This window comes from Micromesistius poutassou, assembly GCF_964030765.1.
Source record: "Micromesistius poutassou genome assembly, chromosome: 21".
NCBI classification, from domain to species: Eukaryota; Metazoa; Chordata; class Actinopteri; order Gadiformes; family Gadidae; genus Micromesistius; species Micromesistius poutassou.
This window is the reverse complement of record NC_140291.1, coordinates 2,021,049-2,048,548: the sequence shown is the minus strand read 5'-3', so window position 1 is coordinate 2,048,548 and position 27,500 is coordinate 2,021,049. Positions and strand designations below refer to the sequence as shown.

Genomic DNA, 27,500 nt, shown 5'->3' with positions numbered 1-27,500 from the left:
TCATGTAGGTTGCGGGGGAAAAAAATCAATCTTTGGAAGTGAAAACATAGGTCCGGGGCATGCACACACACACACACACACACACACACACACACACACACACACACACACACACACACACCCAACCCGACGCAGACGTGCGTGTGTCACCACACTCCTGCCCCGGTTCCCCTGAGTCTTCTTATCTGAGTCTTCTTATCTGAGTCTTCTTATCGCATTGAATATTCCAGTCGTCTCCAATATCTATCATCATCATCAAATCTCAAATAAAAACCTTTTCAAATAAAAAGAACATACATTTTTTGCACACACACACACACACACACACACACAATGCACACACGCGCCCACTGCTCTCCGGAGACATCAGGGAATCCCGTGAGGGAACCTGCTTCCTAACGGCTTTCATCCGAGTTATGCTTGGCACGTTTTGATATGCTCCCCACCTCCTGAACTCTAGGGACGGATGAAGGAGCGGCCGGTGAAGGCAGGGCTCCATCATAACGCCTGTCATGTCGTGATGGAGAGATGGCAAGGCATCATCCTGATGAATGAGTTCACACAGTGGGTCACGTCATCTCCAGCGTCTCCTCCTCCTCCTCCTGGACCCCGCCGCCGCTCTCCATTGAAAGCAAATGCACTCTGGCACAAGCACTCTGGCTGATGGGCCGTTTGTCATGAAAGAAGGAGCAAATTGCTCAATTGACTTTTTGTTTCTCTCCATTAATTGCTTAAAGCGTGATTGTTGTGATCCAGCCCGTATCAAAAAATCTTTCAACAACGCGATGTGAAGTAAATGTGACAGCAAACATTATTGGACAGCCAGAGAGAGAACTGTTATCGCTTTGAGCCTGAGCTAGTTTGTGTGTGTGTGTGTGTGTGTGTGTCTGTGTGTGTGTGTGTGTGTGTGTGTGTGTGTGTGTGTGTCTGTGTGTGTGTGTGTGTGTGTGTGTGTGTGCATGTGTGTGAGTGAGTGTGTGAGTGTGAGTGTGTGTGTGTGTGTGTGTGTGTGTGTGTGCGTGAGTGTGTACATGCGTGCGTGTGCGTGCGTGAGTGTGTGCGTGTGCGTGTGTGTGTGTGTGTGCGTCTGTGTGTGTGTGTGTGCGTCTGTGTGTCTGTGTGTGCATGTGCGTGTGTGTGCGTGTGCGCATGCGTGCGTGTGCATGCGTGCGTGTGTGTGTCTGTGTGTGCGTGTGCGCGTACGTGTGCGTGTGCGTGTCTGTGTGTGAGTGAGTGAGTGAGTGTGAGTGAGTGCGTGTGTGTGTGTGTGTGTGTGTGTGTGTGTGTGTGTGTGTGTGTGTCTGTGTCTGTGTGTGTGTATACATGTGGCAGTAATATGAGCCAAGACAGAGAAAGTGATGCATCTGCTAGGAAGACCAGAAGGCTAAGAACTTTAAATGAAAGAATAATAAATAAATTAAACTGAGTGTCTCTCTTCCAGCTAAATAAATACCTTCTGGGTGGAAATCTGAGCAGCTTATGTAGTCATTATTACTGTCCACAAACATTTCTATTCCTTAAGATTCCCTATTTTCCAGACTCGCAACACACATTTACATCAGGAACCTTTTGCACAGAAGTTACTTCCTCGGGAATACACCAGCGATTTACCTTGGTGTTTCAAAGAAATAAAATTGATTTCCCTGTTTTTAATTGGTTTCCAAGCGCACTGTACCTCCATCCATAACAGGTCAAAGCTGTGGATGCGAGTTTTCAATGCACCACATTAAAGCTAAACAGGTGACTTATATTCAGAGCATGAAGCAAGACTTAGTAAGCATGCAACCTAAGATAACACGCTGTTTAGCAACTCATTTAAATACAGCTGCAAGCAGCAATACTGGGTGTAGCCTGTTGAGCTGTTGATTAAGCTAACAGCATACTTTATTTTACCCCGTAGGGAAATTATAGTACAATTTCGGGTATCAAAGTATAAAGTCTGTGGAAGACTTAGTCAGATGAATAAGTTAAAGCAAGGCTACCGGCTGTAGAACAATATTCCTTGTGGAGATGAAGACAGCTTCATATAATCGGTGTGTTTCTGAACAACGAGACAATGGAAATAACCGGTGGGTCACAATGGTTTAACGTTAGCCTTCTAGTCGGGCTAAAAGCAACAATACTACTAAACAAATTATTTAAAACGTAGAACGTTTTTCGTTTACACCTAATGCATTTTTTAACTACTGGGGGACCATAGGGAGACTAGGGGAACTCAACTTAATGTTAGAAAACCTCATAAAGTGACATTTTCATGCCATGGGACCTTTAACGGAGAAGTTTCCCCTTAATGCCATACTGTGTCTTGGCAGTCAGATTCTTGGAAACGAATGAGCCGGAATGTTGATTGCCTGGTGAATTTCAGGTGCTGTTCAATGTTGTGTTTCTTAAATGAGTGGCAACGACAGAATGTCATGTTCGGCTTGTTCATCATGCTCTAATCGGGATTCTAACTCTCAACCTGAAGATCACCAGTACAAAGCATTATCCCGTTGAGCCACTGACATTGCTGAACCGCATGAAGCCTCATTCACGTGGTGAAAATGTCTATTGATGAGCGCACAACATCAAGAAAACTCCCAAGCACACATTTCACAAGAGAAATAAGGGCTTTTTTTAAGAGTACAGATCTGAAAATTTGCACTGTTAATGGTGTCTGCCTAATGATAGTCGTACGGTAGTTATACAATAACAAAATAGTCATGTAGGAAAAATGGGCTGAGACTTTTGACGTTTGGCTTTTCTATGAAATTGTGGGAAAAGTAAAAATTTTTAGAGCAGAAGACCAGGGTGAAAAAGATGCATCTGATTTTAGAGATTAATATGATGAAAGAATTTTGAGTCCAGGTCAATCTGGTAAGGAGAAATAAGGCTAGTTCATATATTTTTCAAATAGCGCCACCTTTGGCTGCAGTGCCACAATTTGTGTTTATGGGTAGCAGGGGGTATTGGTATCCACCTCATGATAGTCGTATGTTGAATGTTTTTTTATACAATAACAAAATGGTCATATAAGGAAAATGGGCTAACTGCTCCAACTTTATTGGCCAATAATTCTCAAATGGAACTAAATAAAAAAAATTCTGTCTGATGATTTTTGTGAGGCTTGATCTAAAGATTTTATGTGGCGAATTTGGTGAATTTTTTTTTTATTTTGTAGCCTGTGAATCTTTTTATCATGTTCGGTTTTTCTATGAAATTGTGGGCAAATTAAAATATTTTAGGGCATAAGAGCAGGGCCATTATGATGCATTTGATTCTAGAGATTAATATGATGAAAGAATTTTGAGTCCAGGTCAATCTGGTGAGGAGAAATAAGCCTAATTCATGATTTTTTACAATAGCGCCACCTTTGGGTACAGTACCACAAATTTGGGTTTATGGGTAGTGGGGGTTATTGGTAACCATACCTGAAAATTTCAAGAGTTTTCGACTTATACGGTATAGGCCGCAGTATGACTTTTACAGAATTTGGGGGGAAAAAATGAACAGTACAAGAAACAATAGTGGACCAAGCAGCTTCACTGCTCGGACCCCTAAAAATACAAAATCAAACAGTAACTCAACACTCAACTGCCAAACAGGTTACAAAAAGATGACATTGGGATATATCTATGGACAAAGCAAATTTAACAATGAATGTGACCCGCCCATTGGGATCGCTGAGGTGGACAGTGGACTGGAGAACCAACATGTTTAGTTTGTTTTGTTGGATCTGTTACTGCGGTTCTCCACTGCAGTAACTGGTGGGTCATAGAGGACAGCCAAGGTGTTGCGAACTGCTCAATTATCCAACCGCTTTGATGTGCGACAACTGATAGCAGCAGGAGGTAGTGTGTGTGTGTTTGTGCGTGTGTGTGTTTGGGGTTGGGGTTGGGGTTGAATGTTGCACAATCAAAGGTTTTGACCGTGCTAACATATGTGGTAGCCTTTAGTAGGTAGGGAGGGTGTGTGTTTGCTAAAAGAAATGGAAGGTGTGTGTATGTGTTTGAGTATGTGTGTGTGTGTGTGTGTGTGTGTGTGTGTGTGTGTGTGTGTGTGTGTGTGTGTGTGGGGGGGGGTTCATACCTTGCTGTCCATCGATGCATGCATTAATGAACTTTGTCAGTATGTCTAGAGTGTGCTTGTCCTCAGAGGGTGACCACTTAGGTATACGCACACAGATACACACACACACACACACAAACACACACACACACACACACACACACACACACACACACACACACACACACACACAGGGAAGGAAAAACCAAACACTGATGAAGAAAAATTTACTTGCATGAGACTGGAGCTTTCAGGAATCATAGAAAAATATTAAAGAAGGATTGATGAATATCGGGCTTTCTACATGAGAATCCAATATAGAGCAGCGTTGCTCTGGCTTGCAGGCTTTCTAAGGCGTAAGAAATGACAGCACCAAAGAGAGACAGAACCTCGTGGAAGCCCGTCCCTTCGCTGCGTCTCCCGCTGTGCTGCGGCGACGCTCTCCGTATGCCAGCCTGTCTCGGATGATTTGCTTGGGGAGCCGCTGTCTCGCGAACACTGATGTCCCGGGGCAACGATGGTTAATAATAAATAAAGAAGTCAGTGTTTGAATGGCACTCACTTCTTGGGTTTTTCTTTTTCCCTGCATCCGATTGAGAAGCAGCTGTTTATGTAGACATTTCTTTGAAATATAATATACGTGAAATAATATGTTTTGTGTGTAGGTGAAGGACGTGACCACGGGGAAGGGATTGGTTGTCCTTGAGGTGATGGGATTTACATTCATCAAAATACAGACGTTTACATGGAGCAGACGCTCTTATCCAAAGCAACATAAAATAGTTCATACACGCATTCACGGCGGAGTGAACCGCCATGAGGGTAATGTAACTTTATTTCAACAGGGACAATGTACAAAAGAAACACTAACCTTGGTTAGAGCAAGGAGAGATGCATTGCGCCAGGTTTAAGCTAATTGCTATTTTCCACCTGTAGTCCGTGGGAAGGTAAAATAATCACTTTCATAACGGCTATTGATTGTTGGCATTGGACAGGCAGCTGCTCTAGACTTCTGCTGAAGACCCCGGAATTGATTGGCTCATAGACAGAAACAAATTCAGGGTCACAGAGAAGGCTTTCCAGGAAATACTGTGTGTCAGAATAAAGGGAGCAGGGGCCGGAAAGACCAAATCGACTCCAACGTGAGGTCCATCCAAATCGGACTGTTTATTAAAAGCCGTGGGGGGGGGTCCTTAAACGCAGGTGTGGGGACAGTGTGGGGATAGCTGCAGGGCGTAAGTGTGTCCACGGGGCCCTGATTTGTGATAAGGTATGCTACTGAGGGTCCAGGAGCGGTTGGCACACAGCTGGAGACTGAGCTGTAAGAATCGATTGGGAGTGCTTATTTTACATATATTTGCATTCAGAAGGCCAATCTGTGTGTCTATCACAGACCCCAAACCTGGCGTTGATAGCTCCCGTCTGTCACAGGTGGGAATGCCCCGGACGGTTTGCACCGCGCTACGACAGGTGGACGGGCCCCGGGAGCTCTCCGGTGAGTGCCCCTTCGATTCAGTTCAATACGTGGGGAACAGTGGCTTCATGAGCGGGTTCCACACGATATCAGCCATGTATGCAATCGCCTTAACATAGGGAGGGATTCATCTAATGCAAACCAATCTGGTGTTAATAATAATTAACACCATAACCCTCCAGGGATTCTGCCTTTAGGGGCCTTGATTAGGACGTGAGCTACATATAGCGACCAATCCAACAAGTGTCATGAGTGTCTATAACTGGCTGCCAATGCGTTGTTTCAATTATCCACAGCTCTGTAGGTGCCTGGAGTAAAACGCAAAGGGGCCTTTAGGAGGATTTAGGTCAGAATGGGAAGCTTGAGATGGCTTCGCAAGGTTTAGGGTCACACTGTTGTAAAAGATTCTGCATTGGAGTGTTAAGAGAAAAGGAAAGACAGATCGAGGAAGGCGATGACGTTCTCTAACACGTTAATAATCATGTAATTATAAACTTTACCTCTCCACTTTTTTTTACCCTTTGGAAGGTGTCCCTATGAAACTCGAATACGTCCCCTTCACAGCAGTTCAAGGAGCACTCTCAAACACATTCTCAAACACGGTCGCACGTCCAAACATTTGTTTCAAGTGTGATTCCATAATCATTAACTCTCCCTAAAGGTCTTGGGGGACCTGTTTTCCCTTGATTTTAAATGACCTGATTATTCTGCCTTCTCTGGTGATGTGCATCACCGGGGAAGATATTCACAAAAGCTGCGTGGCTCTCACATGTCACTTCAGAAGAGCCAAGAGTACATCTGAAATAATGCTCTTTGAAAATAAATTAGGGCTTGAACTGAAGAGAGATGGATGGAAGGTAAATAGTAATCCTCCGTCTATTGGAATTACTCCACTATAATTCGAGATGGATAATCACCACGCATTTCATTTGTGTGCTGAACCACGTAGGATTTGCATGCTTTGAATTGGGAAATATCTTCAAATCAAAGCTTGTTGGCCTTCTTTGTGTCTGCTTTCTAATCCATTTCCGAAAAAAATAGCACATATGTGTAGGTACCGCAATTTAAAATGCTCTCAGTCCAAACCACCACCTCTCCCATACCCATTCAAGACTTAGAATGCAGATGGGGTCACTATGGTGGAGGTGAACGATTAATTTTTAACTCTGAAGGCCGTGCTTTCTTTCGTTCTTTCTATAGAAATGTATAAAGAAAAAAGTTGCATTGAAACATACAGCGGAGACTACTGCCAACTACAACTCCACCAATCAGATTGGCCGACTGAACAAATTGGTCAAGGCCGATTCCACATGTGCAATCGGCGGAAAAGAAGACCGCCGGCTTGAAAAGATCACAGACGGCGTTGACGACGGCTGATCGCAACAGCACACATGAAACAGACTCAGGTCACCGAGCTCGCCAGACTGTCCGACGACCGATCTGCGTTGGTGTGTAGGGTGCCGTAAGGGGAAGGAAGTAATTTGGTAGAGTGGAAAACGCCCACCTGCTACAACATATAAATCCTTCTTTTTTTTTTACCCTGATATTAGTAAATGTTTTACAGTGTACCGGATACTGAACCAATGTATGCTATGTCTGTGGGTGGTGCAGCAACCAGTGTTTAGAGTAAAAACATCCACTTTTAGAGTTAATAGCCTCTTTTACCCCATGCGGTTTCCAGTCCTGGGGTGAATGCCATCGGCAGCCACACAAACAACAGGTGGTTAAGAACGATTTCCTCTTTAACTGACATAACCGCCTTGGTTTTCCTTTCTGTTGTAGTGTCTGTGGTCACAGCTGAGCGAACAACTTCTGTAATTTCTGAGAAAATCATTTAAATGCTGTTTTTGCATTCATTAGCATTCATTATACCAGTTATACCATACTTGCATCATTAAGTGCTATATTTGTACCATCAAGTCCTATACACATTTACTTTTTCATTTGACAACACCACTTAAACCCCACTTATAATGTAGAACATTATATGAACGTATACGATGGGATACATTTTCACACTGATGAGCGGTTTGTGCCTTGACTAATGTACAATATATATATATAGATATATAGACGAAGCATGTCTTATTGATGGGAATATGTCAGGGCTGGAAAAGAAGGCAATTCTAGAATTATGGAAGTCTGTTTGGGTAATTAATAGTCTTTTTTAAAGATCGAATGTCTTGGGAGGGAGGACTAGTTATGAGCAGCACTCTGGGATATGACAGGCAGAGTCTGCTTTATTTAAATGCCTCTTTTCTTCCAATCTTCTCGTGTATTCAGTTTAGACACCTGGACATCTGCAAAACATCTAAAACAGTGTTGCTTTTGGAAGACTTCAGCCTCCCTGTGTGTGCAGAGGGAGGAGTTTTCTGGGTAAAACAGAGTGGTGATAGAAGATGAAGATGAGATAGATATTCTTCAGCCATTTTAAATGTATACGGTGGCCTTGCAGTCACTGCTCTAATGTTTGAAATATTCTGCATTAATATTAATATAATTCATATATCTAATGTGAAGGCAATGCAAATATGTCGGCTACAATATGGCAGCTGGTGCTTAGATAAATCAGGTGAATGCCGATGAATAGATGGGATTTGTGTCTTTACACCGGAATATATAGATAGATAAGACTTTATTGTCTGTTACCCGAGGGTTACAGAAATCTTTCTTTGACATGAGCTCCAGTCACAAATAACCAATCACACAAACGTAAAAACAAGACATGGGTGTTGAGGTACCAGCTGACTGGTGTTCGTTGTGTGCTGTTCAGTAGGGCTGTTGCAGAAGGGATGAAGGATTTTTTTGTAGGTGTTTTTCCGGGCCAGTGGTAGACATTGAAAGGCCTGCCTGCTGGTAGCAGCTGGAAGGAGTGATGGAGGGGCTGAGAGGGGTCCTCAGTGATCAGGCTGGCTGATCACTGCACGGCTGTACAGCTCAGATAGAGGGGGCTGGGGGGGAGCCAGTTATTTTGGCAGCCTGATTCACTATGTGTGTGTGTGTGTGTGTGTGTATGTGAGTTTGGTTTTGTGTTTGGTGAGTTGATTGTACCAGGAAGAGATATTGAAAGTGAGAACTGATTCAACAAGGGAGCGGTAAACCAAAGTTAAAATGTCCTCGCTGACCTGAAATGTTCCGAGTTTCCTGAGAAGGTTAGTTTGGTCACCCTTAACATTCTCAGCCCATCAAGGCCTTTTACAAGCACCGATACTGTTACTTGACTCCAATAAAATGTGTGTATTGAAATGCATTCGTCCTTATTCTCACAGCATGCATCATGGATTTGGTAATCAACACAAGATCATTTTTGTATTGTCAAATCCTGATTCCACGTGAATATACCGTGAACTTTGTTTTGCCACGTCTTGTATGAGAAACGCTGCAGCCGTTTCAAACACAGCCATGTCTCCCCATCATCACAATTCATTACTAAACACTGAACAAAAAAAAGATAACACTACTAACATAATAACACACACATCTCAATGGCTCCAGGCTTCCACAATGGAGGAGGTCATTTACAAGCCCTATTATTCTCCAGTTGCTTGTTCTCGAGCTTCCGATCACCGCGACAACTGTTGTTGTCATGCTGTTGTTGTTATGCTCAAAAAGCATTGAAAGTCTGACATGCAAAGGCTCACACTTGAACAATAGCTGGAGCTTCGTGCAAACATATTCTCGGACTAGAAATGACCTGCAGCCCATATGAACCTGATGAGGTATAATGATGTCCGGTGGAGTGTACATGAAAAATGTATGCTACTCAGCAGCAGGACTAAATCGAATAACATCTACTTATTTCAGACGAATAGGTTGAACTCGAAAGGAACTCAATAAACAGACGATCCCTCAGTGCACTGCGTGGAATCAACTTTCCCGACCAACTCCGTTCTTCAGGTAGCGTAACCTAATCATAGATGAACGCCGTCTCACACAAATCTCTGTCCGACTGCCATCTAGTGACCATCACCATCCAGTGTTCGCTTCCATTTCTCCCTGCTCTGATAGCATAGCGACTAGGTCAAGCCAACGTTGTTGCTACTGCAGCCCTTAATCACAATAACCCGTGGTATCACATGATTTCTGTTTGTTAGAAGCCATCCAGGCATCTCCTCGATTATATTCAGAACCGCATGACGCATGGCGCTATCGTCACCATGGCTAAGTGCCAATGTGTGTAATGTATTAAAAAATAATCGATTTTATGTGGACGACGAATCAGATGGCCTTTAAAAACAATAATTGAATCTCCTGTTTAGGTATTTTTAGAGGCCTTATTCACAAGAAGGCTTTAGAACAGAATGTGATGGTGTGACGTCATGATTATAAATCTGTAATAAGGGATGCAAATATTGATCCAGATTCGCTTAACTCATTATTTTTTAGCTCTGTCTTCCATTTCCCCCACCCAGGTAGCATTTAGAATGTGATTTCCAGTGGGTTTTCGTGGTGAATAATGTATATTCAATATCATGATGGTTATTAATGTGATGCACTGTAGCCTATACCCAAACCGAGATTTGTGTCACAATCACGAAAATATAAAGGTCAAATTTGTTTCATGTCGCCTTCAAAAGAAGGTAGTTTGGTTGAATTCCTTTCTCATGAATATTAATGCATTGCCATTTTGACATGGTGGACATTTTGACATTAACACAGTTTTCCACATTAATTGCACAAAGAAATCAAGAAAATCCCTTTCATGGCCCTATTGAACAGCCAAACCAAAATGAGAATTTCAAAGCTAGAGAGAAAACTGATTACCTCTGCCATTTGAATTGGTTGAGATAAGCATTGAACCCACTTGAAACGTAGCTGGCCTAGAAGAGAAAAAAGCATTTGGTCAATTACCTTTGGAAATGTGGGTGCCATTTTGGTACATGGTGGGTACCATGAGATAGACATTTATCAAAAAATATCAATAGGCCAATTTCAGTATTTATTAAATATTTAAAATACTTTATTACGATAGGCATTGATTTTGTTCCAAATTATTTGGAATTATGAGCGTATGAAGATTGAATTCATCCACCAATGACTATATTACTTTTTTTACATATAAACTTTTTAAAAAGAGTGATGGCAGTGAAAAAGTTAGACATTGAAATCGAAGGCTGGTTAGAGACGTTGGCTGCCAGGCTGCTCGGGGCACACTAGTGTAACATGTCTTCTAAAAAGCAATTAAAGCGCACCACCACAAAACTGTTGAACCTTCCAAGTCACAATCACATCCAAACTTTTACACCAACGGATCATATCCTGACCATCTACCACTTCCCCTGAATCTAATCATTTAGCAATTACTTGTACGGGCCAATACTTCAGACAAAATGTATTAAATATTAATCAGCTGGCAGGAATTCATTTAGCTGTTATTGGCCTGCATAAATGTCATACCTCCGAAATGTATCTCTTAAATCCGATTTGCAGAGCTGAGCACTTCTGAACTAAAGCTGCCACGTGTAACTATCAACCTTCTGGTAACCCGCGTGGAACACTTCTGTCTCCAGCAGCAGTTTAGGGTGAATTAAGTGCAGGGGTCCTAAACCTGAATAACTTTTCTCTATACCTCAAAAGTGTTCGCTGCCCACAGCACTGCAGAACTGATGAGGTAGATTGCCGTCAGTTGTTCTTGGCAGAGGTAGAGAGAGTGAAGCTCATCTAGGAGGCTGAAGTGGAGGGCGGGAGAGAGCTTCAGCACCGTGAGGAACCGTAATGTGCAGACGCAGTAGGGGTTCAGATGCATGCCAATTTGTGGACATCTGGAGAGCTCAGCTGGTCATCTCATGGCTTCACAACATCTATTTACATGACTTCAACTTCCACCCTGCACTGTAATCATATACAGTTTAAATACACATTTATAACAAGCTACATGACCTGAAATAGCCTGGCCCGGCTGAGGTTTTGATCATGCATATATAATTCAAATGCCAATAACACGTTGCTTTCAGGGTCTGAATCTGTCCATCCAAAAGACAAATTATATTCACTTAAACATAGCAGCACACATCATTAGTGTGGCGATGGTTCAGCACACTATGTTTAATTGAATAGCAGCTGTCCTGCATCACATACCGTCTCCTCCAGGCTCCTTGCCTGCAATCTAAAATGTATCTCAAACAAACTTAGCTTGTGCAAGTTTGCCATCATATAGCAGTTACCAGATATGACTTAGGCCTAGTACTGCATACTTGAAATGAAGTCACACATCTTAAAAATAAGATACTGACAATGAAAACACATGTTTCACATAGCTCTGGGCCACGCATAATATTATTGGGTCTTATCAAACAATTTGTCATTCAGGATTTCTTTCAAGCAGAACAAAAGGCGCTGTAGTTTCGCCGGGTCGTGTCCCGGTTAACGACCCGCCCTCCAGATGGTGCAGTTGTGCGATAGGCCTATAAATAAATGAGTAAAAAACATTTTTTTTTTATTTAGGCTACTGACTTTTAACCTAGTTATTAACTTACTTACCGGTATTTACTTCTTAACTGCTGTTTTTAATTAATGCGTAAAGTGACACGGTTTTTAATAAATAATGCATGACAAAGGGCCGGTGGTTGTGTGGTCCCGGCAGAGGGCATTGGGTTGAATGTGGTGGTATTCTACGTAACCTCGTTCCCAGGCGTCATGTCACGGCTGAACGCCTGGAACGGGATGCTCTAAATGAGTGTTATTGGGAAGAGAGAGGGCGGGACTTTTAGTTAGCGGCGAGAGATAGAGGGCGGGACTTCCGATAGAGGGTTAACAGTTTCCATTATTATGTTTCGGTCATTGCTTTGTAAAGATTATCCTAAAATCTCCAGATTTATTATTTTTGTCGTTCCGTCATATTCGTATTCGTATCGCTGCGGGGACTTCACTGTTGAACACAGCTCATAGGAAGTAAGAGACCGGAAATGGCGGTGCGGTAGACCAGGTAACGATACAAGTCAGGATCCTCTCTCAGCCTAGGTTAACGCGGTATTTACCCTATGAGCCTCGCTGCGAGACAATAATAAAGGGACGGGGGGCGGGGGAGTATGAGTAGTAGTAGTGGTTGGACTGGGCATCGAGCTATAATCAGATTTGGGCTATGGTGGCAGGGGTTGTTACTGCGGTCGTATTACTTATGCTTTTTACGTATAATTCCCAAACGAGGGGGAAAATCTCAATCTAACTTAAGTCCATCGACAAAGAAGGGGAGTTAACTACGGGGCGAAGTTTGGGCTCTGATTCAAAGTCCCGCTGAACAAAACGGGCAGACAACGAGACGCGATTTAGTTTAGACTTGAATGAAACTTGGGCTCTAAACTCAATGGGCTTTGCTATTTTGTTTAACATATTCGTTTAGGCCGTGATTTTCGTTCAGCCGATTTCGGTAAGACATGTTCATGCAGCAGATTGAGATCCGTATGATGGTAAGATTTCGCCAAGTTTCTGCAACCATTGCACTTTCACCACGGACGACGAGAACGATTTTATTGCACATTTGTAAGAACTAAAAATAAATGTATTCTTGCACTTGTAACTTGTTAAGTTAAGTGAGAGGGAATCTGGTCCTCTTGCAACGCCAGCTTTCCACCATTGATTTCGTGGACATTTAAACTCCTGTTATATATAATTGCATTGCATTATACGTCGTGTCATTTATTTTAATAAATGTAATCTTACTTTTGCCGTCAGTTGTTGCAGAAAATAGTAGATGGCATGAATGATCATCCTGAAAAACAAACTTATGGAGGAAACTGTTTTTCCCACACAGTATCCCCTCAGATTAAAAGGGTTTTAAACTGTCGGCCATACCATTCTAGTGGGTCAAAATGTAGGCTACTTGAGTACACACACACACACACAAGACGTTGATATGAAAGTAGACTTCTCATGTAGACTACTACTTACTTAAAATCAACAGTGTGCATTGCTTATAAAAAAAAGAGCTAGTAGGCCTACTAAGGTGTAAAAAAATAATAAATAAATGAAATTTGAACCCACCACATGTGAAATACCATGCAATGTAACGAACATGCCCTTTTTTTAAAGCTTCATTGAGCATGCCAGTGCTACTAACCGTAGCAGTAGGCTACCAACTATAAACTCTATGTTCCTTTACTTCCTCTTAAGTGATGTCTTAAGGATGGGACGCGGCAGCAGCGGCGGCGTGTCAGGTGAACCCAGCCCTGGAGGCTGACCGGCCCGGGGTCCCGATCGGCCCGTGCCAGGATGCACGTCGCCTCGGTGGGCGTCAGCAAGCTCTGCTTCCTGTTGTCCCTGGCGCTCTGCGGCCTCCTGCTGATCCTCATCCCCGCCCTCCAGGCCCCCCAGCGCCGCCAGGGGGACCTGCTGCCGCCGCAGCCTCGCCCCCCCCACACGAGGCCCTCCTGGGCGGGCGGCGGCGGTGGAGGCGCCGGCGGCGAGGCGGCCCCCGACCACCTCCAGAGGTCGGGCACAGGGATAGGGATAGGTACGGGGCTGCACAAGAGATCCAAAGAGGGTACTAGGGTCACCGCCAGCGGGGACCGGGAACCGTGGAGTAAGGGTGCCGATGCCCTCCGAAGCCCAGGCGGCGGAGGCCTCCGCCCGGGTGAGGGTGAGGGTGAGGAGGGCGGACCCAAGGGGGGGTTGGGCGGGGGCTCCAGAGACCCTCTCAATCCAAAGGACGTGTTCATTGCTGTGAAAACCACCAAGAAGTACCACAGGTCCAGGCTGGAGCTGCTCCTCCAGACCTGGGTGTCCCAGGCTAAAGAGCAGGTAATGAAAAAACACACACAACGGGCACTCTTCCTCATCAGCTAAGCACAACCGCTGCTACAGCGTTCAACCGCCTTGTTGCCGTCTACTTTTCGAGCCAAGGTCGTGTGGGCATCGTCGCCCTCATCCATTCTTCTCACAAAACGCATTATTGTCGGATTATGAATCAGGCTCTCAACACCATTGACCGCTTCCTGTCTCAACATAGAGCACTAAACTAAGTGTGCTTTGTGTAACGCCCGACCAATATATCGGTCGGCCGTGATTTGATCACAGATATATCAGTATTGGGCGCATGTGACTGCTGATATGCGCCGCTATGACAACTTTAGAAATGGTGTTGATCCTCCACCAGGGTGGTTGAACCTCTCAACAGTTGCACATCACGTTCTGTGAGTAGGTTACTAGCTGACAGGTGTTCAAACACAACCTGGGGTTGGCGGACATGTTCATCCAGTGTGACGTTTTAAGCTTTAAAAACATGATCCAATCACACATCAAAGTGCAACTAGAAGAAGTGCTGGATAGCTAAAGGGATGATTTAGCACCATGTTGATAGTTGAGGTGTTGGTACTTACTTCAGATGGTAGTACTGTTTAGATGGTAGTATTGTTCAGATGGTAGTATTGTTCAGGTGGTAGTGCAATAAAGATGGTAGTACTTTTCAGATAGTAGTAGTATTATTCAGATGTTAGTACTGTTCCAACGTCAGTACTCTCTGGGCTCAAGTCTGACTGAAGCTTCGCTGTGGTCTGCGGTCGTTTGCCTCATGTATTATTTTTGGGCGTGCGTTCCTGCTGCATCTGCCCCACTTCTCTCTCTCTGCTGTATCTCCTCCCTGTCTTTCGTTAGGATTTTAACGGGAGAAACAAGAAACACAAGAAAAGAATTACCGTTAACTCGACTCCACCCTTCACAATTGTTGGCTGAGATTGTCATGGCATGTGTGTGCATGTGTTGCCAGTTCCCGAATCAGTATGGGTATGCGTCTAATAGAGAAAGTATGTATCAGTTTGCAATGGCGCATACTTAGGTGTGTGTGTGTGTGTGTGTGTGTGTGTGTGTGTGTGTGTGTGTGTGTGTGTGTGTGTGTGTGTGTGTGTGTGTGTGTGTGTGTGTGTGTGTGTGTGTTAGTTCAGCAATCTGAGACTCTGGGACGCGTGTGCTTGAGCAGTCTGCTCTGTTGGGACCCCCGCCCCTACCCTGGTTTGATTGAGGAGGTATGCAGGGGTCGGCTTTGGATTGAGCAGTTCCAGTGTGAGCGAAAGGCTTTCAGCCTGAAAGGACTCTGGACCCCAGAGCTGGGGCTGGGATCACTGGGCTGTTCCAGGTATCAAGCGCTGATGCCAGTCTGGAGCCCTCAAGTAGGGCGCTTTTGGAGAAAGGTTTTCTCATTATATTCTCGGTGGAATTTTCCACAATATCCAGTCAATGAAAATCATGATATGCTGGTGCTTTCTAATGTTTAATGTTTATTCTATTCAAAATAACATTGTAGTTTTATTTTCTCTCTGATGTTTCAAACTCTCTAATTTCTATTCGATCTATCGATCTATATTTTAATCTCATGACATATACAACACCATTCAAAACTACAAACGATCATATTGAACTAGTGCTCTACCCTCTAAGCCTAAGACCCTCACACACAACCCGTGCCCATTGCAACCTTTAAACAAAGGTGCACTTTGTCTTGTTGTTTCAGCATATTATATCAACAAAGAAAAAAACAATTAGTATTTCAGTTAAAGCTACGAGCTACACCTTTTACCCACCGGGAGTCAGGAGGAACGGGTGAGGCTGCTCACTGCACCTAGACTCTGCGTGTGGCGGCTCATGTTGTTCCTACGCCGTTAGCATCTCGGGCAAACGCCCGTTCACGTCAACACATCCGACGCCTCCGCACCGCACCGCGTCAAAGTCACGGGCCGGGGCCTCCCGCTCGTGCCTCCTGCGGTTCTGCGGCGACGAGACGGAAGCGAGAGGCGACCAGAACCTTATTATTGAAGCCATTAAAAAGCTTTCAGGCGTCAGTCCCGGGGTGTCGGGACAGAGAGCTTCATTGTTCCATGTAACTAGGGAAAGGCCACGTCCCAATTTCAACCCCCCCTCCCTTCTCCCTGTCCCAGAGAGAGCCTGAAGCAACACGGCCAGAAGTTTGTCCAGTTCCATTTGTGGTTATGTTACCGAGAGAATCTGTTTTGAAAGAAAATATCATACTGTCCTATATGAAAATAATAGCACATAATGGAAACCTTTTTATGCGTAAATGTCAAGCAGCTGGTGTCAGACTGTTGGCGAGATTTGAGTTTAAGTGCTCTCGGAGCAGTAAAATATAGCTTGAGTTTGCCACTTATGTTTAACGACCGGTGATGCAGTAAACAAGAAAGGTGCTTTTGTTGTGTATTACCCACCTCGGTCATATGGCATATGTCAGTCTGGCAGTGTAAACAAGAGATTGCCATTTGCCATTCACAAGGTGCTAAAGCTTAAAAAAAACAAATGAGATTCACCCAGATGGATGCAGTAATCAGATCAAGGTCAACCAGCACGGGGCCTTGTAACTGTGGGGCTCGTTTGCCGGTGGCTGAAGTTAAAAGCACGACTTACTGCTTTCATGGGCCTAGGTAAAAGCCTATGGGGAAAAAAAAACAACAGCTCACCTAAAGGTTCGGACCACAGACGGGTCGTGGAACAAGGAGGGTTTGTTTGAGGAATAATAAGGAATGGATGAGTCACGGGCACGAGCACAGCAGTATAGCACAGCGGTGTCTCCATGTGGAAACTATAACCCTGCTGCTGTGTTAGTGAGGAGCTGGGCTGGTGGGACGCCTCTGCAGGATCTTGCACAAGTGCTGGGATTAGAGTGGGAATGTGGAGTGGGAATGCTCCGGTCAGAGTTAGAGTTACGCTGGGTGTGGTTCCAGATTCGGACTCCGCCGTGTTTATCCGGAACTAATCTGTTTAGTTCTGACCTGGGATGGGCTCGATCTAAATCTTTATGTCTTAGGAAACGGTTATATAAACTTTGAGACCGATCCGTCATTGGTTTTGTTTGTTTAGGTGTGTGTGTGTGTGTGTGTGTGTGTGTGTGTGTGTGTGTGTGTGTGTGTGTGTGTGTGTGTGTGTGTGTGTGTGTGTGTGTGTGTGTGTGTGTGTGTGTGTGTGTGTGACTAGTTCTGTTTCGTTTCAGAGTTGGGGGGGTACTAAGACATGTCTCACATGTTGATTCTTTATCTTTCAGACATACATATTCACTGACGGTGAGGACAGCGAGTTACGGAAAAGAGCAGGTAAGAAATACACTGCGTCACATTGAACAAAGAGCAACAATGTAGGACGTCCAAGAAGGACGGCTAACTTTTGCGCGACATTTTCTTCAATAAACGAAGCTTTCGCCGTTGTCCAGAAATACCTTGCGGGTACTGTGTTTGTTTTTTATTATCCCCCTGTCGCACGGAAGGGACGATTCTGTCCACCAATCAACGGACGGCGTGTGTAGCTCAAACTTGCCGGCACCCTTTCAGGTGTCTCCGTACCACAAACGGAGGAGTACTGCGAGACGAGAACGGCTCAATACGGCTCAGTCCGGATCACGCCCACTTTTGGCGGTGGAAACGCGACCCGTGCCACACCTCTGCAGACTGAACCGACCCGCACCCTCCGGTGGAAATGCACCATTAACCACTGCACAATGTAGACCAAACCATCACTCTGACTGGGCAGTATAGACCAGTATTTAGTAGTTATTACAGTACAAGTGTTCAGCTGTAACTCTACTAGGTCTCCAATGAATGCACTCAAACCGATTGATGCATAATTAATGCCCGGAAAGTCTTGACTTGAATAAACGACCGCTGTGTAGGACATGATGAAACAACCTTTCATTAAGTGTCTTCCTCTTCCCAGGAGGGGTCCACATCGTCAACACCAACTGCTCCGCCGCGCACACGCGCCAGGCCCTCTGCTGCAAGATGTCTGTGGAGTACGACAAGTTCATCGAGTCTCAGAAGAAGTGAGTGTTCTGCCAATACACGCCTCCTCAGGGTCCTCACTTGTCACTCTTTGTTGACGCTCGGATCCTCAGTAATCACAGGCTGAACCCTCGACTCTCGCATTCAAGTAGTCAATGTCGGCATGAAGGATTCATGAGTTATAATAAATTTAACAAGCAAACAGCTTATTTTAGGATACATTGTGATTCTGTGAGTCCTACTTCCCTCCTTGCTCTCCCTTGTAAGAAAAGAGTTGCTTTGGTATCAAGCAGACGACTCCATGAATAAGTTCCGTAGCTGCGATTAAACCCTATAGCATGGGCTGCTGCAGGCCCGAAAGCTCAAAACGAATGACCATAACATTCTCTCTCCTCCATACCTGTGCAGTGTCCCAAGGGAACCTTCCAGAAGGATTAATAAAGTTCTAATCTATCTATCTATCTACCTCTCTCGGGCTATGAGCATTTATTATACATGCTCTCTATTGTTTAATGTGCTGGTGAAGCGAAATCCAGTGAGCTTCAGTCGGTCCCAGCGGAGGGTGAGCCGCGAGTTCCCCCTCCCGTTGTTCAGGTGATGCGTCGGGGTTCTCATCATCGGTGTTTCCCTACAGGTGGTTCTGTCACGTGGACGATGACAACTACGTGATCCTACCCAGTCTGCTGCGCCTGCTGTCCTCCTACCACCCCAGCCAGGACGTGTACCTCGGCCGGCCCAGCCTGGACCACCCCATAGAGGCCGCCGAGAGAGTCAAGAGTGACGGATCGGTACGTGGCGGGAATCCTCCGCATCCTCTCCCTGATCTAACCCTAACCCTAACCCCACTAGGGATGGGTCAGAATAGTTGATTATTCGATTATTCGTTCCCGAGGGTCAAAGTCGATTTTTAACATTCGGACCGTTAACATTTTTTCCCATTCAAATAAACAAGAATTAACGGACGGAACTAATGTTGGTTCTGTAGCACTATTAGTTAATCATGTACAGAAAAACAATATACACAATACACAAGCATAAACATTAATATATATATGCATACAACACAAACACTGATCACTGTTAAAGTTAGTTTTTTTTGCGTTTAAGATATTAAGTGATTTCTTGCCGATGATCCATGGCTGCCTTTGTGAATGTCGGTACACATCGAATAATCGATTATTCGTTCATACCACCCACTGATTATTCGACCATGAAAAATTTGAGTTATTCACATCCCTAAACCCCCCCCCCCCCCTCCCCTCTTGCAGATTTGTCTCTGGATTTTACGCCCTTCTTAGTCACTGGTCAGCTTATGGTGGGTTATTTCTCATCCATGGACCATGGGTCATGTTTATCGAGGTTGTTATCTTTATTATTTGTAACCCACAGAAGACGATTCCAATGATGCCAAATATTTGCACACTTTGGGGTACACTTCATCATCTTCCGTGGGTTGCAAATATTCAATTGACTTAATGTGGTGTTGCAGTCTGGCTCCTTGAGACGCGGAACTACTTCAACACAATTGAAGAGAAAGTAAACATATAATTTGGTTGTTTGCCGGATGTGCGGGATAGAGAAGATGGAGCCCCGCGTTTCTGACCTCAAATATCTTTCATGTCCTACTATTTGCAGTCACCTCAATCACAAACATCATCCATTATATACGCCCTTATAATGGATGATGTTTGTGATTGAGGTGACTGCAAATAACCACACCCGAAGAGAGAATTGCCATGCTCCATGCTCATTTTTAAGTGACTTTATTTGGCCACCTAGCTGCTGTCAGAATCCTTGATTAGCTGTTAGTGAAACTGATTGTTCCAGCAAATGAGGCGTGTATACAAATATTACCCCCATTGATCATCCTGTCCATATATTGTGCTGTATCCCCTCCCCAGCCACCTGGATGTTATTGTGTTTTCATTTTATTTATTATTTATTTTCGCCCTCCCCCCCTCTCGTCACAGGTGTCTGTGAAGTTCTGGTTTGCAACCGGTGGAGCTGGGTTCTGCATCAGCCGCGGTCTGGCGCTGAAGATGAGCCCCTGGGCGAGGTGAGCCACACCCACATTATCTCCTGTGTCTCATTAACACCCAAAACCACGATAGGATTCAAACCAGGATCTGGAGTTTGGCGCACAGCCTGCTTCTTGGGAGCATGTTTCAACATTGTGCTCGAGGAAAAGGGTTTTTAATCTGCAAACGGATCACGTTCATCAACACGGGGAGTCTCTCAACTCTGGTTCCTTAACTGTGTGTGTCTCTCTCTCTCTCTCTCTCTCTCTCTCTCTCCCCCCAAGTCTGGGGAACTTCATCAGCACGGCGGAGAAGATCCGTCTCCCTGACGACTGCACCATCGGTTACATCATCGAGGCGTTGCTTGAGGTGCGGCTGGCGCACACGTACCTGTTCCACTCCCACCTGGAGAACCTGCAGAAGCTGCCCACGGACACCGTGCTGGACCAGGTGTGTGTCTCTGCTGGGGGGGCCACATGGGAGAGATGGGAGCTCAGCGGTCGGGTTGATTGACTGATAAGGGTGATGATGATGATGATGATGATGATGCACCACCAAAGGACGGACACACACACACACACACACACACACACACACACACACACACACACACACACACACACACACACACACACACACACACACACACACACACACACACACACACAGGCTGTCAAAATTGCTAAAAAAATTATTCCCTCTGAAAATCTATCTATATATATCTATATTTGCGCATTATGTCAATAACAGGACAAACTAATACGAGACATAACTACTTGTATAGGTAGTTTATTTAAGTTTAAACATATTTGACGACATATTACCTACACAAAAATAAGTAAATGAACTAATGGCCAAGACTGCTCACTCTCGCTCGCTCGCTCACTCGTTCTCTCTCTCTCTCGCTCCCCCTCACTCTCTCTGCAAATACTGGTTTAAATAAACAACAAGAATAAACAAATGCTGAGTGCTGATCAAGAGTTTTGTGCGAGCAATTTGATGTTCCGACTCTTGTCCCAAATATGGCAGGCTTCATTCAGTGATGGAAACAAATCTAACATTAATTGAAGTGCAGTGCGCCTGCACTCGCAAAGCAGACGACCTTGCCACAGGTGTGTGTGTGTTTTCCGCATTTGAATATTAATTTTCACCTTCGAATGTGTTTTTAAAAAAACTATTCGAATATATATTCGAATTTAGAATATTTGTTGACAGCCCTAACACACACACACACACACACACACACACACACACACACACACACACACACACACACACACACACACACACACACACACACTGTGTGTTTGTGGTTAGGAGTCAATGTGTTTTCACTTTCTTCATGCAATCCATATTTCTGTGGTCGATTTCTTTCGACCGTGTTTTCGTTTATGATGCACTTTATTCAACCACAATCATCATCATCATCATCATCATTCCATCGTAATTTGGTAAATTATGAAAAACCCTGCTGCTTCATCCGCAAAAAAACAAACAGATATAATACAGAATAGCTTTAGGAATCAGACGCAAATGTCAGTAGTTATTTTATATTTTGCTTCCATTAGCAGTCGAGTGCATCACAAACAATATACGCAAACGTGTTCTAGTGTTTTATAACAACAAAGTCGATGCAGCCATTGTTCCATGCTTGGCGGGACACTACTATCCGTACACTCTTCCTGTTTTTAATGCCCTGGTTTTTTTTCGTCCTCTCTCCTCCACTCAGGTGACGCTGAGCTACGGGGGCTTTGAGAACCGGAGGAACGTGGTCGCGGTGGGGGGGCCCTTTTCTCTGACTGAAGACCCGTCACGGTAAAACATAGAGAACACCACTCACCGCTCTAGCTTGTTGTGTCACTGACGCGTTGCACGAGGGTTTGGAACCCTAGCTGTCTCGCTTTGTGAATAACATCCACATCCACACAGATTTATTTTTGGACTATTCTATGAATAGAATGAGGCCTTTGTAAAAGATGACAAAGTGTCAACCATTTATTTACTTTAAGAACATTCTGGCATTCGTTTTCTTAAGTCCCTGCTTCAGCTAAACCCACCTTACCTGTGCGTGTGCACTGGGTGTACAGAACTTAACGCAGTATTCGGTTTCTGGTTTTAATCTGCTTGGGACCGAACTGCCGGCCCTAACATGTAAACACTTACAACTTTTATTTCCCTTTTTCTTCCTCTCAGGTTTAAGACGATCCACTGCCTTCTGTACCCGGACACAGACTGGTGCCTCACGGGGAACCCTGCCGGACACTTCTGAGGAGCACCTCAACACCTCCATCACTACCGCCACCGACTACGACCACCACCACCACCATCATCAACAACTGGCCTTTTCCCAATATACCATACTGGCCTAGCTTGACTCGTGTTGACTTGCTGAGGCAGCTGGGATTTGCGTCCCCCCCCCCCCGTTAGAACAAGGCTACCCGCGTGAGGGTGTCTGACCTTAAACTGGCAATGGAAGCGCATGTCAGTGTGGCTCGGTTTGACTCGGCACGGCCAGAGGTGCCAATGGAAAAAGGCCAGCACTGCCATCACAAGTCTATTCCCTTCCTTGAAACTGCCACTCTCTCCTGCCCTACTTTCTGCTACATGGCACATTGCTTTGTGTGTTAAATGGAGAGCTACTGCCTTCGTCGAGAACGAGTTATAGTTCTTTCATTTCCTGTAGTTTGGATGGACTGCCCTCTCGCTAAAGTGAAGTGTTGCTATGTTAATGTTCTATGCCACTTTTTTTTTTTTTTTGATGCCACGCTAAAGCGCTTGGAATCTGAAAAAGGTACTGAGCTAAATGAAAATAATTTTTACATGCAGTATATTGTGTGCGCAGGGCGCACTGTTTGCAACTGCTATGACTGCTCTGTGCTTTCTTGCCAAACCCCTTTGTGATGTTTGTCTGTTGACTGCATCCGACGGGCTTATGTTCGAATGTCCGATATCATTCCTGTGCATTACCTTAAATGTATTTTGTTATGGTTTTTTTTTTACAATGAAAATACAAGTGTTGCTGGTTTCCTGTTGTTACTGATGTGTGAACCAGTATTCTATGACTATTCTTAAGTTTCCTAGTTTCAACCCGATGCTTCAAAACCATGTTAAGACGTCATACTCTAAAGATAGGTGCCATTGATACGACAAAGCTGATTTTGCATATATATTAAGGGATTTAATCAAGTACTACAGGAAGACATTGTGATATTTAACCTGAGTTTGAGATCGTTTTAAACTAGTGGCATGATCAGGTTCAGCAAGCACCTGGGGGGATTCTCCATTCACTTATTTAGTTAGTGTAACTTTAAACTTACACAACTGGCCAGTTGTGTAAGTTTAGTTACTGAGTCTGCACTCTACTCTCGCACCGAACCCCCACCGCTGCACTGCGTTCACGAGGAGGTAGGTCTGAATATGGTTCCACGTTAATACCCACCAAAACCACTACGCCGACCGCATTATCGCCTCGGATCCGATGTGATCACTTAATTCCATTAAACTAACTAATTAAAGTGTATGCAAATGGGAGATTGCTAACTTTAAAGCGGATACGTTAATTCAGTAGCCCTCTCCATGTAACTTATCTCGAGTAGGCCTAGTGACCTGATCGCGTTGCAACACCCAGGCCTGCTGCAGCCCGCAACAACAACGGACTGTTCTGCAGGTTCTGCTCCCTATTAACGGTAACAACGATGTGTGTGCATTTGTGGATTCTTTGTTGATTTCAGGAAACATGGATATCTCTTTCGCAGGGAAACGCGCCCTAGTCACGGGTGCAGGAAAAGGTACAGCCTGAAATATTGACATCCGAACAACCACAGTGACACCACCAGGCTCGATTTATAAGAACACCGTTGGTATAAACTTCAGAACCCGAACCGTTCCCACCGCGGTGAGAAAGTGGAAGATTAGAAGAATGCTAAAAAAAAAACGCCGCACAGCCCGAAGCACGATCGGAATGCGTTGCGTGTCAGCCCCGTGTCACACGGGCAGCTCAAGTGCACAATAGCTTTTGTGTTTCTTTGTGTTTATGGATATTTGTTTTCTCAGGCATCGGGAGGGCCACCGCGCTGGCGCTCGTGCGCTGCGGCGCAGAGGTCACGGCGGTCACGCGCACGCGGGCTGACCTGGACAGTCTCGTTCTCGAGGTAGAGCCCCCCCCCCCCCCCCCCCCCCACACACACACACACACACACACACGCACATTCCCCTCCTTGATCTCCCATGAATTGCTGCCACTTCTGGAATTCTGCACCCCCCCCCACACACACGCCCATTTCAGTTTGAGATTCCTCGTCTCTGTGCGTCTTTTGTGCGCAGAATTGTTCCGCTCGTTATCTTGAGAGACGCCGCGCCGTTGTCTCTTTAATATCCCCGCAGTGTCCGTCCATCAGGCCCGTGTGCGTGGACCTGGCGGACTGGGACGCCACGGGCGCAGCGTTGCGCCATGACGCAGTAGGCCCGATCGACCTTCTGGTCAACAACGCCGCGTGCGCCTCGCTGCAGCCCTTTCTCGAGGTGACCCCCGAGGAGTTCGATAGGTAGACTTTATTTTAATTTTTTTTTTTTTTAACAAACTATGTTGACATAACAGTATAAGGGCATCTGGCTGTTTTTCGTATTTCGTATTTGTGTAAAGATGTAGGAAGCTCAAATCACACAATTAACTGAACGAGTAGGCAGCAAAAGGTGGGCCATTATCATAAACACATTTATCATAAACACATGTTCATTGATTCATGAACATGCTGTGTATGATGCATGCAATATCGAACCTACACAAATAGATACTTGGTAGAATTATAATGGAAATAATTATGTGAAGGTCACATGTTTTCTTTGGAACATAATGGAGGAAAAGTCCTGCAATATTGAATTGAAGGCAAGTAAAGTACTGCTGAAACTGCTCTCTGCATCTTGTACTTTTTTATAACATAAAAAGTACTGTTATACTTTTTATAACATGATGATGAGATGATGTATTCCTTGTGTCCAGGTGTTTCAACGTGAACGTGAAAGCAGTGCTGCATGTCTCCCAGGTAACACACATGACTCACCTGATTCACAAAGTCAACATCCCCTTTTTATTTTCATTTAAAGCTAAAGTCGGTAGGTCGTTTTGTTTTTCTATATTGACTTCAACAAATCAACAAATCTGATGGTATTCGTTTGAAATCCTCTTCACATCCCATTCGGTCAGAATGAACTCAACGGATGGTTCACCTGATCGTCTCCCTACCTCCCTACCCGGCTACACCCGCAGTCGTCCGCGTGCACATTGGTCATGCAGTGTTCCACAAGGCTAGGCAGACATATTGCTAAAGCTAGCGAGCTAGTCATGTGTTTTTTGGGGGGGAGCGGCGTTGGAGGGAGGCCTGGAGGGATGAGTGGGATTTCTTTTTTTCGGTTGGATACTTTCAACATATTTCCTTCTGTTACAATATTCTATCCAAAAATAAAGTGTTTTACTTCGATACATAAAGGTACATGTTAAAAGTCTTGACAGTAGCACATGTTGTCACGAGAAAGCAAGCCCCTCCTTTGAGGCTGAAGGCATGGCTTTTAAACACACCTTTGCAGGTGTACACAATTAACTTAATTGAGCACACCACCCAAAGACCATTGCACTGCCACTGCAAGGCCAGTGGGGGTGTAGAGGGGCGTAACGCCTTCTCTGGTTGAATATTCTCGAAATTGCCTACCCCAGCTTTGACCTACCTGGACCTGCCTACCAAGGTAGGCAGTAGTACTCAACGATAGTTTCAGACAACAAACAGTTGACGGTTTACAAAATGTATTTCACAACAGTGTAGGCCTTTACCATAGAGCTAAAGTTAGAACCTCTGGCTTTTAAGATGTGGAACATTTTTTTTACATTAAGTCACACCCCTCCAGTCAGTGTTCTGTGTTTTGAGGCTCATGTTGTCTCTGGTCATTGTCACACCTTCCTCAACCCGTGGGGGGCGTGGCTAACCTCTAGCTGGTGGCACTGGGGATGAAGGCCAGGGGGAGGGGCGGAGCCATTGTGAACATCTCCAGCCAGGCCTCACAGTGCGCCCTGCAGGACCACACCGTGTACTGTGAGCGCACGCACGCACACACGCACACAGACAGACAGACAGACAGACAGACAGACAGACAGACAGACAGACAGACAGACAGACAGACAGACAGACAGATTCTGCAAATCTTGCACAGCGCTCCCAGAAAACCCTCCTTCAATGCAAATTGATATTTTGAATGTATGTTAATTTCTGGGTCACGAGTTGTCACAGATGATTGTAACGATTTGATACGTTTGAGGTGTTATCTATTCAGGATTATGTTGGGAATGGTAAGGCATCGTGAGTAGCTAAATTGTTTCCAAACAATAGTTTCCCTCGCTCTGTTTCTCTCCTCGTCCATCCACCTGGCCGTCAGGTGCCACCAAAGGAGCTCTGGACATGCTGACCCGGTCGATGGCCCTGGAGCTGGGGCCACACCAGGTGAGTGTGTGTGTGTGTGTGTGTGTGTGTGTGTGTGTGTGTGTGTGTGTGTGTGTGTGTGTGTGTGTGTGTGTGTGTGTGTGTGTGTGTGTGTGTGTGTGTGTGTGTGTGTGAAAACGCTGTGTGAGTGTGTCTGATACTCTTTGTGTTTGTAATACTGGTTGTGTGTGTGTGTGTGCATGTTTGTAATAGTTTGTTTAATGTTTGTAATACTGTGTGTGTGTGTGTGTGTGTGTGTGTGTGTGTGTGTGTGTGTGTGTGTGTGTGTGTGTGTGTGTGTGTGTGTGTGTGTGTGTGTGTTAGATCCGCGTTAACAGTGTGAACCCCACCGTGGTGATGACGGAGATGGGCCGGCTGGGCTGGAGCGACCCGACCAAGGCCCGGACCATGACCTCCCGCATCCCTCTGGGCCGCTTCGCAGGTCCCTCCCCTCCTCCACACCCCCACCCCTCCACACCTCCACACTTCCACACCTCCACCCCTCCACCACCCCTCCACCCCCACCCCTCCACCCCTCTACACCTCCACCCGTTCTCCTCCACCTCTCCACACCTCCACCCCCCCTCCACCCCACCACACCTCCACCCCTCCACACCTCCACCCGTTCTCCTCCACCTCTCCACACCTCCACCCCTCCACCCCTCCACCCCTGTTCTCCTCCACCTCTCCACACCTCCACCCCTCCACCCCTGTTCTCCTCCACCTCTCCACACCTCCACTCCTCCACACCTCTACAGCCTCACCCTGCTTTTATGTACACTAC

The 27,500-nt window shown here is 45.2% G+C and overlaps 2 protein-coding genes across 2 annotated transcripts in view; both read left to right on the top strand.

Moving 5' to 3' along the window:
- The first annotated feature begins 12,596 nt into the window (after positions 1-12,596).
- Positions 12,597-23,189, top strand: rfng (RFNG O-fucosylpeptide 3-beta-N-acetylglucosaminyltransferase). Its single transcript, XM_084486045.1, has 9 exons — positions 12,597-12,927; positions 13,631-14,257; positions 17,502-17,550; positions 18,167-18,272; positions 18,866-19,019; positions 20,202-20,287; positions 20,534-20,699; positions 21,979-22,064; positions 22,443-23,189. Exons 2-9 carry the CDS (start codon positions 13,730-13,732, stop codon positions 22,516-22,518), a joined length of 1,251 nt encoding a protein of 416 aa, XP_084342171.1. The 5' UTR covers positions 12,597-12,927; positions 13,631-13,729; the 3' UTR covers positions 22,519-23,189.
- Positions 23,190-23,602: 413 nt separating this feature from the next.
- Positions 23,603-27,500, top strand: part of dcxr (dicarbonyl/L-xylulose reductase) — a 4,701-nt gene continuing 803 nt past the window's right edge. The window contains exons 1-8 of the mRNA XM_084485921.1: positions 23,603-23,654; positions 23,981-24,037; positions 24,303-24,400; positions 24,633-24,793; positions 25,249-25,291; positions 26,233-26,332; positions 26,673-26,737; positions 27,041-27,158. Coding sequence (XP_084342047.1) covers positions 23,986-24,037; positions 24,303-24,400; positions 24,633-24,793; positions 25,249-25,291; positions 26,233-26,332; positions 26,673-26,737; positions 27,041-27,158 — 637 coding nt within the window. The 5' untranslated portion in view covers positions 23,603-23,654; positions 23,981-23,985. The remainder of the gene's footprint in view (positions 23,655-23,980; positions 24,038-24,302; positions 24,401-24,632; positions 24,794-25,248; positions 25,292-26,232; positions 26,333-26,672; positions 26,738-27,040; positions 27,159-27,500) is intronic.

Coding starts and splice junctions, on each gene's coding strand:
- rfng (XM_084486045.1), top strand. CDS start 13,730: ATGCACGTCGCCTCGGTGGGCGTCAGCAAGCTCTGCTTCCTGTTGTCC. Junction 18,273..18,865: donor TTCATCGAGTCTCAGAAGAA/GTGAGTGTTCTG, acceptor GTTTCCCTACAG/GTGGTTCTGTCACGTGGACG. Junction 20,700..21,978: donor CGGACACCGTGCTGGACCAG/GTGTGTGTCTCT, acceptor TCCTCCACTCAG/GTGACGCTGAGCTACGGGGG.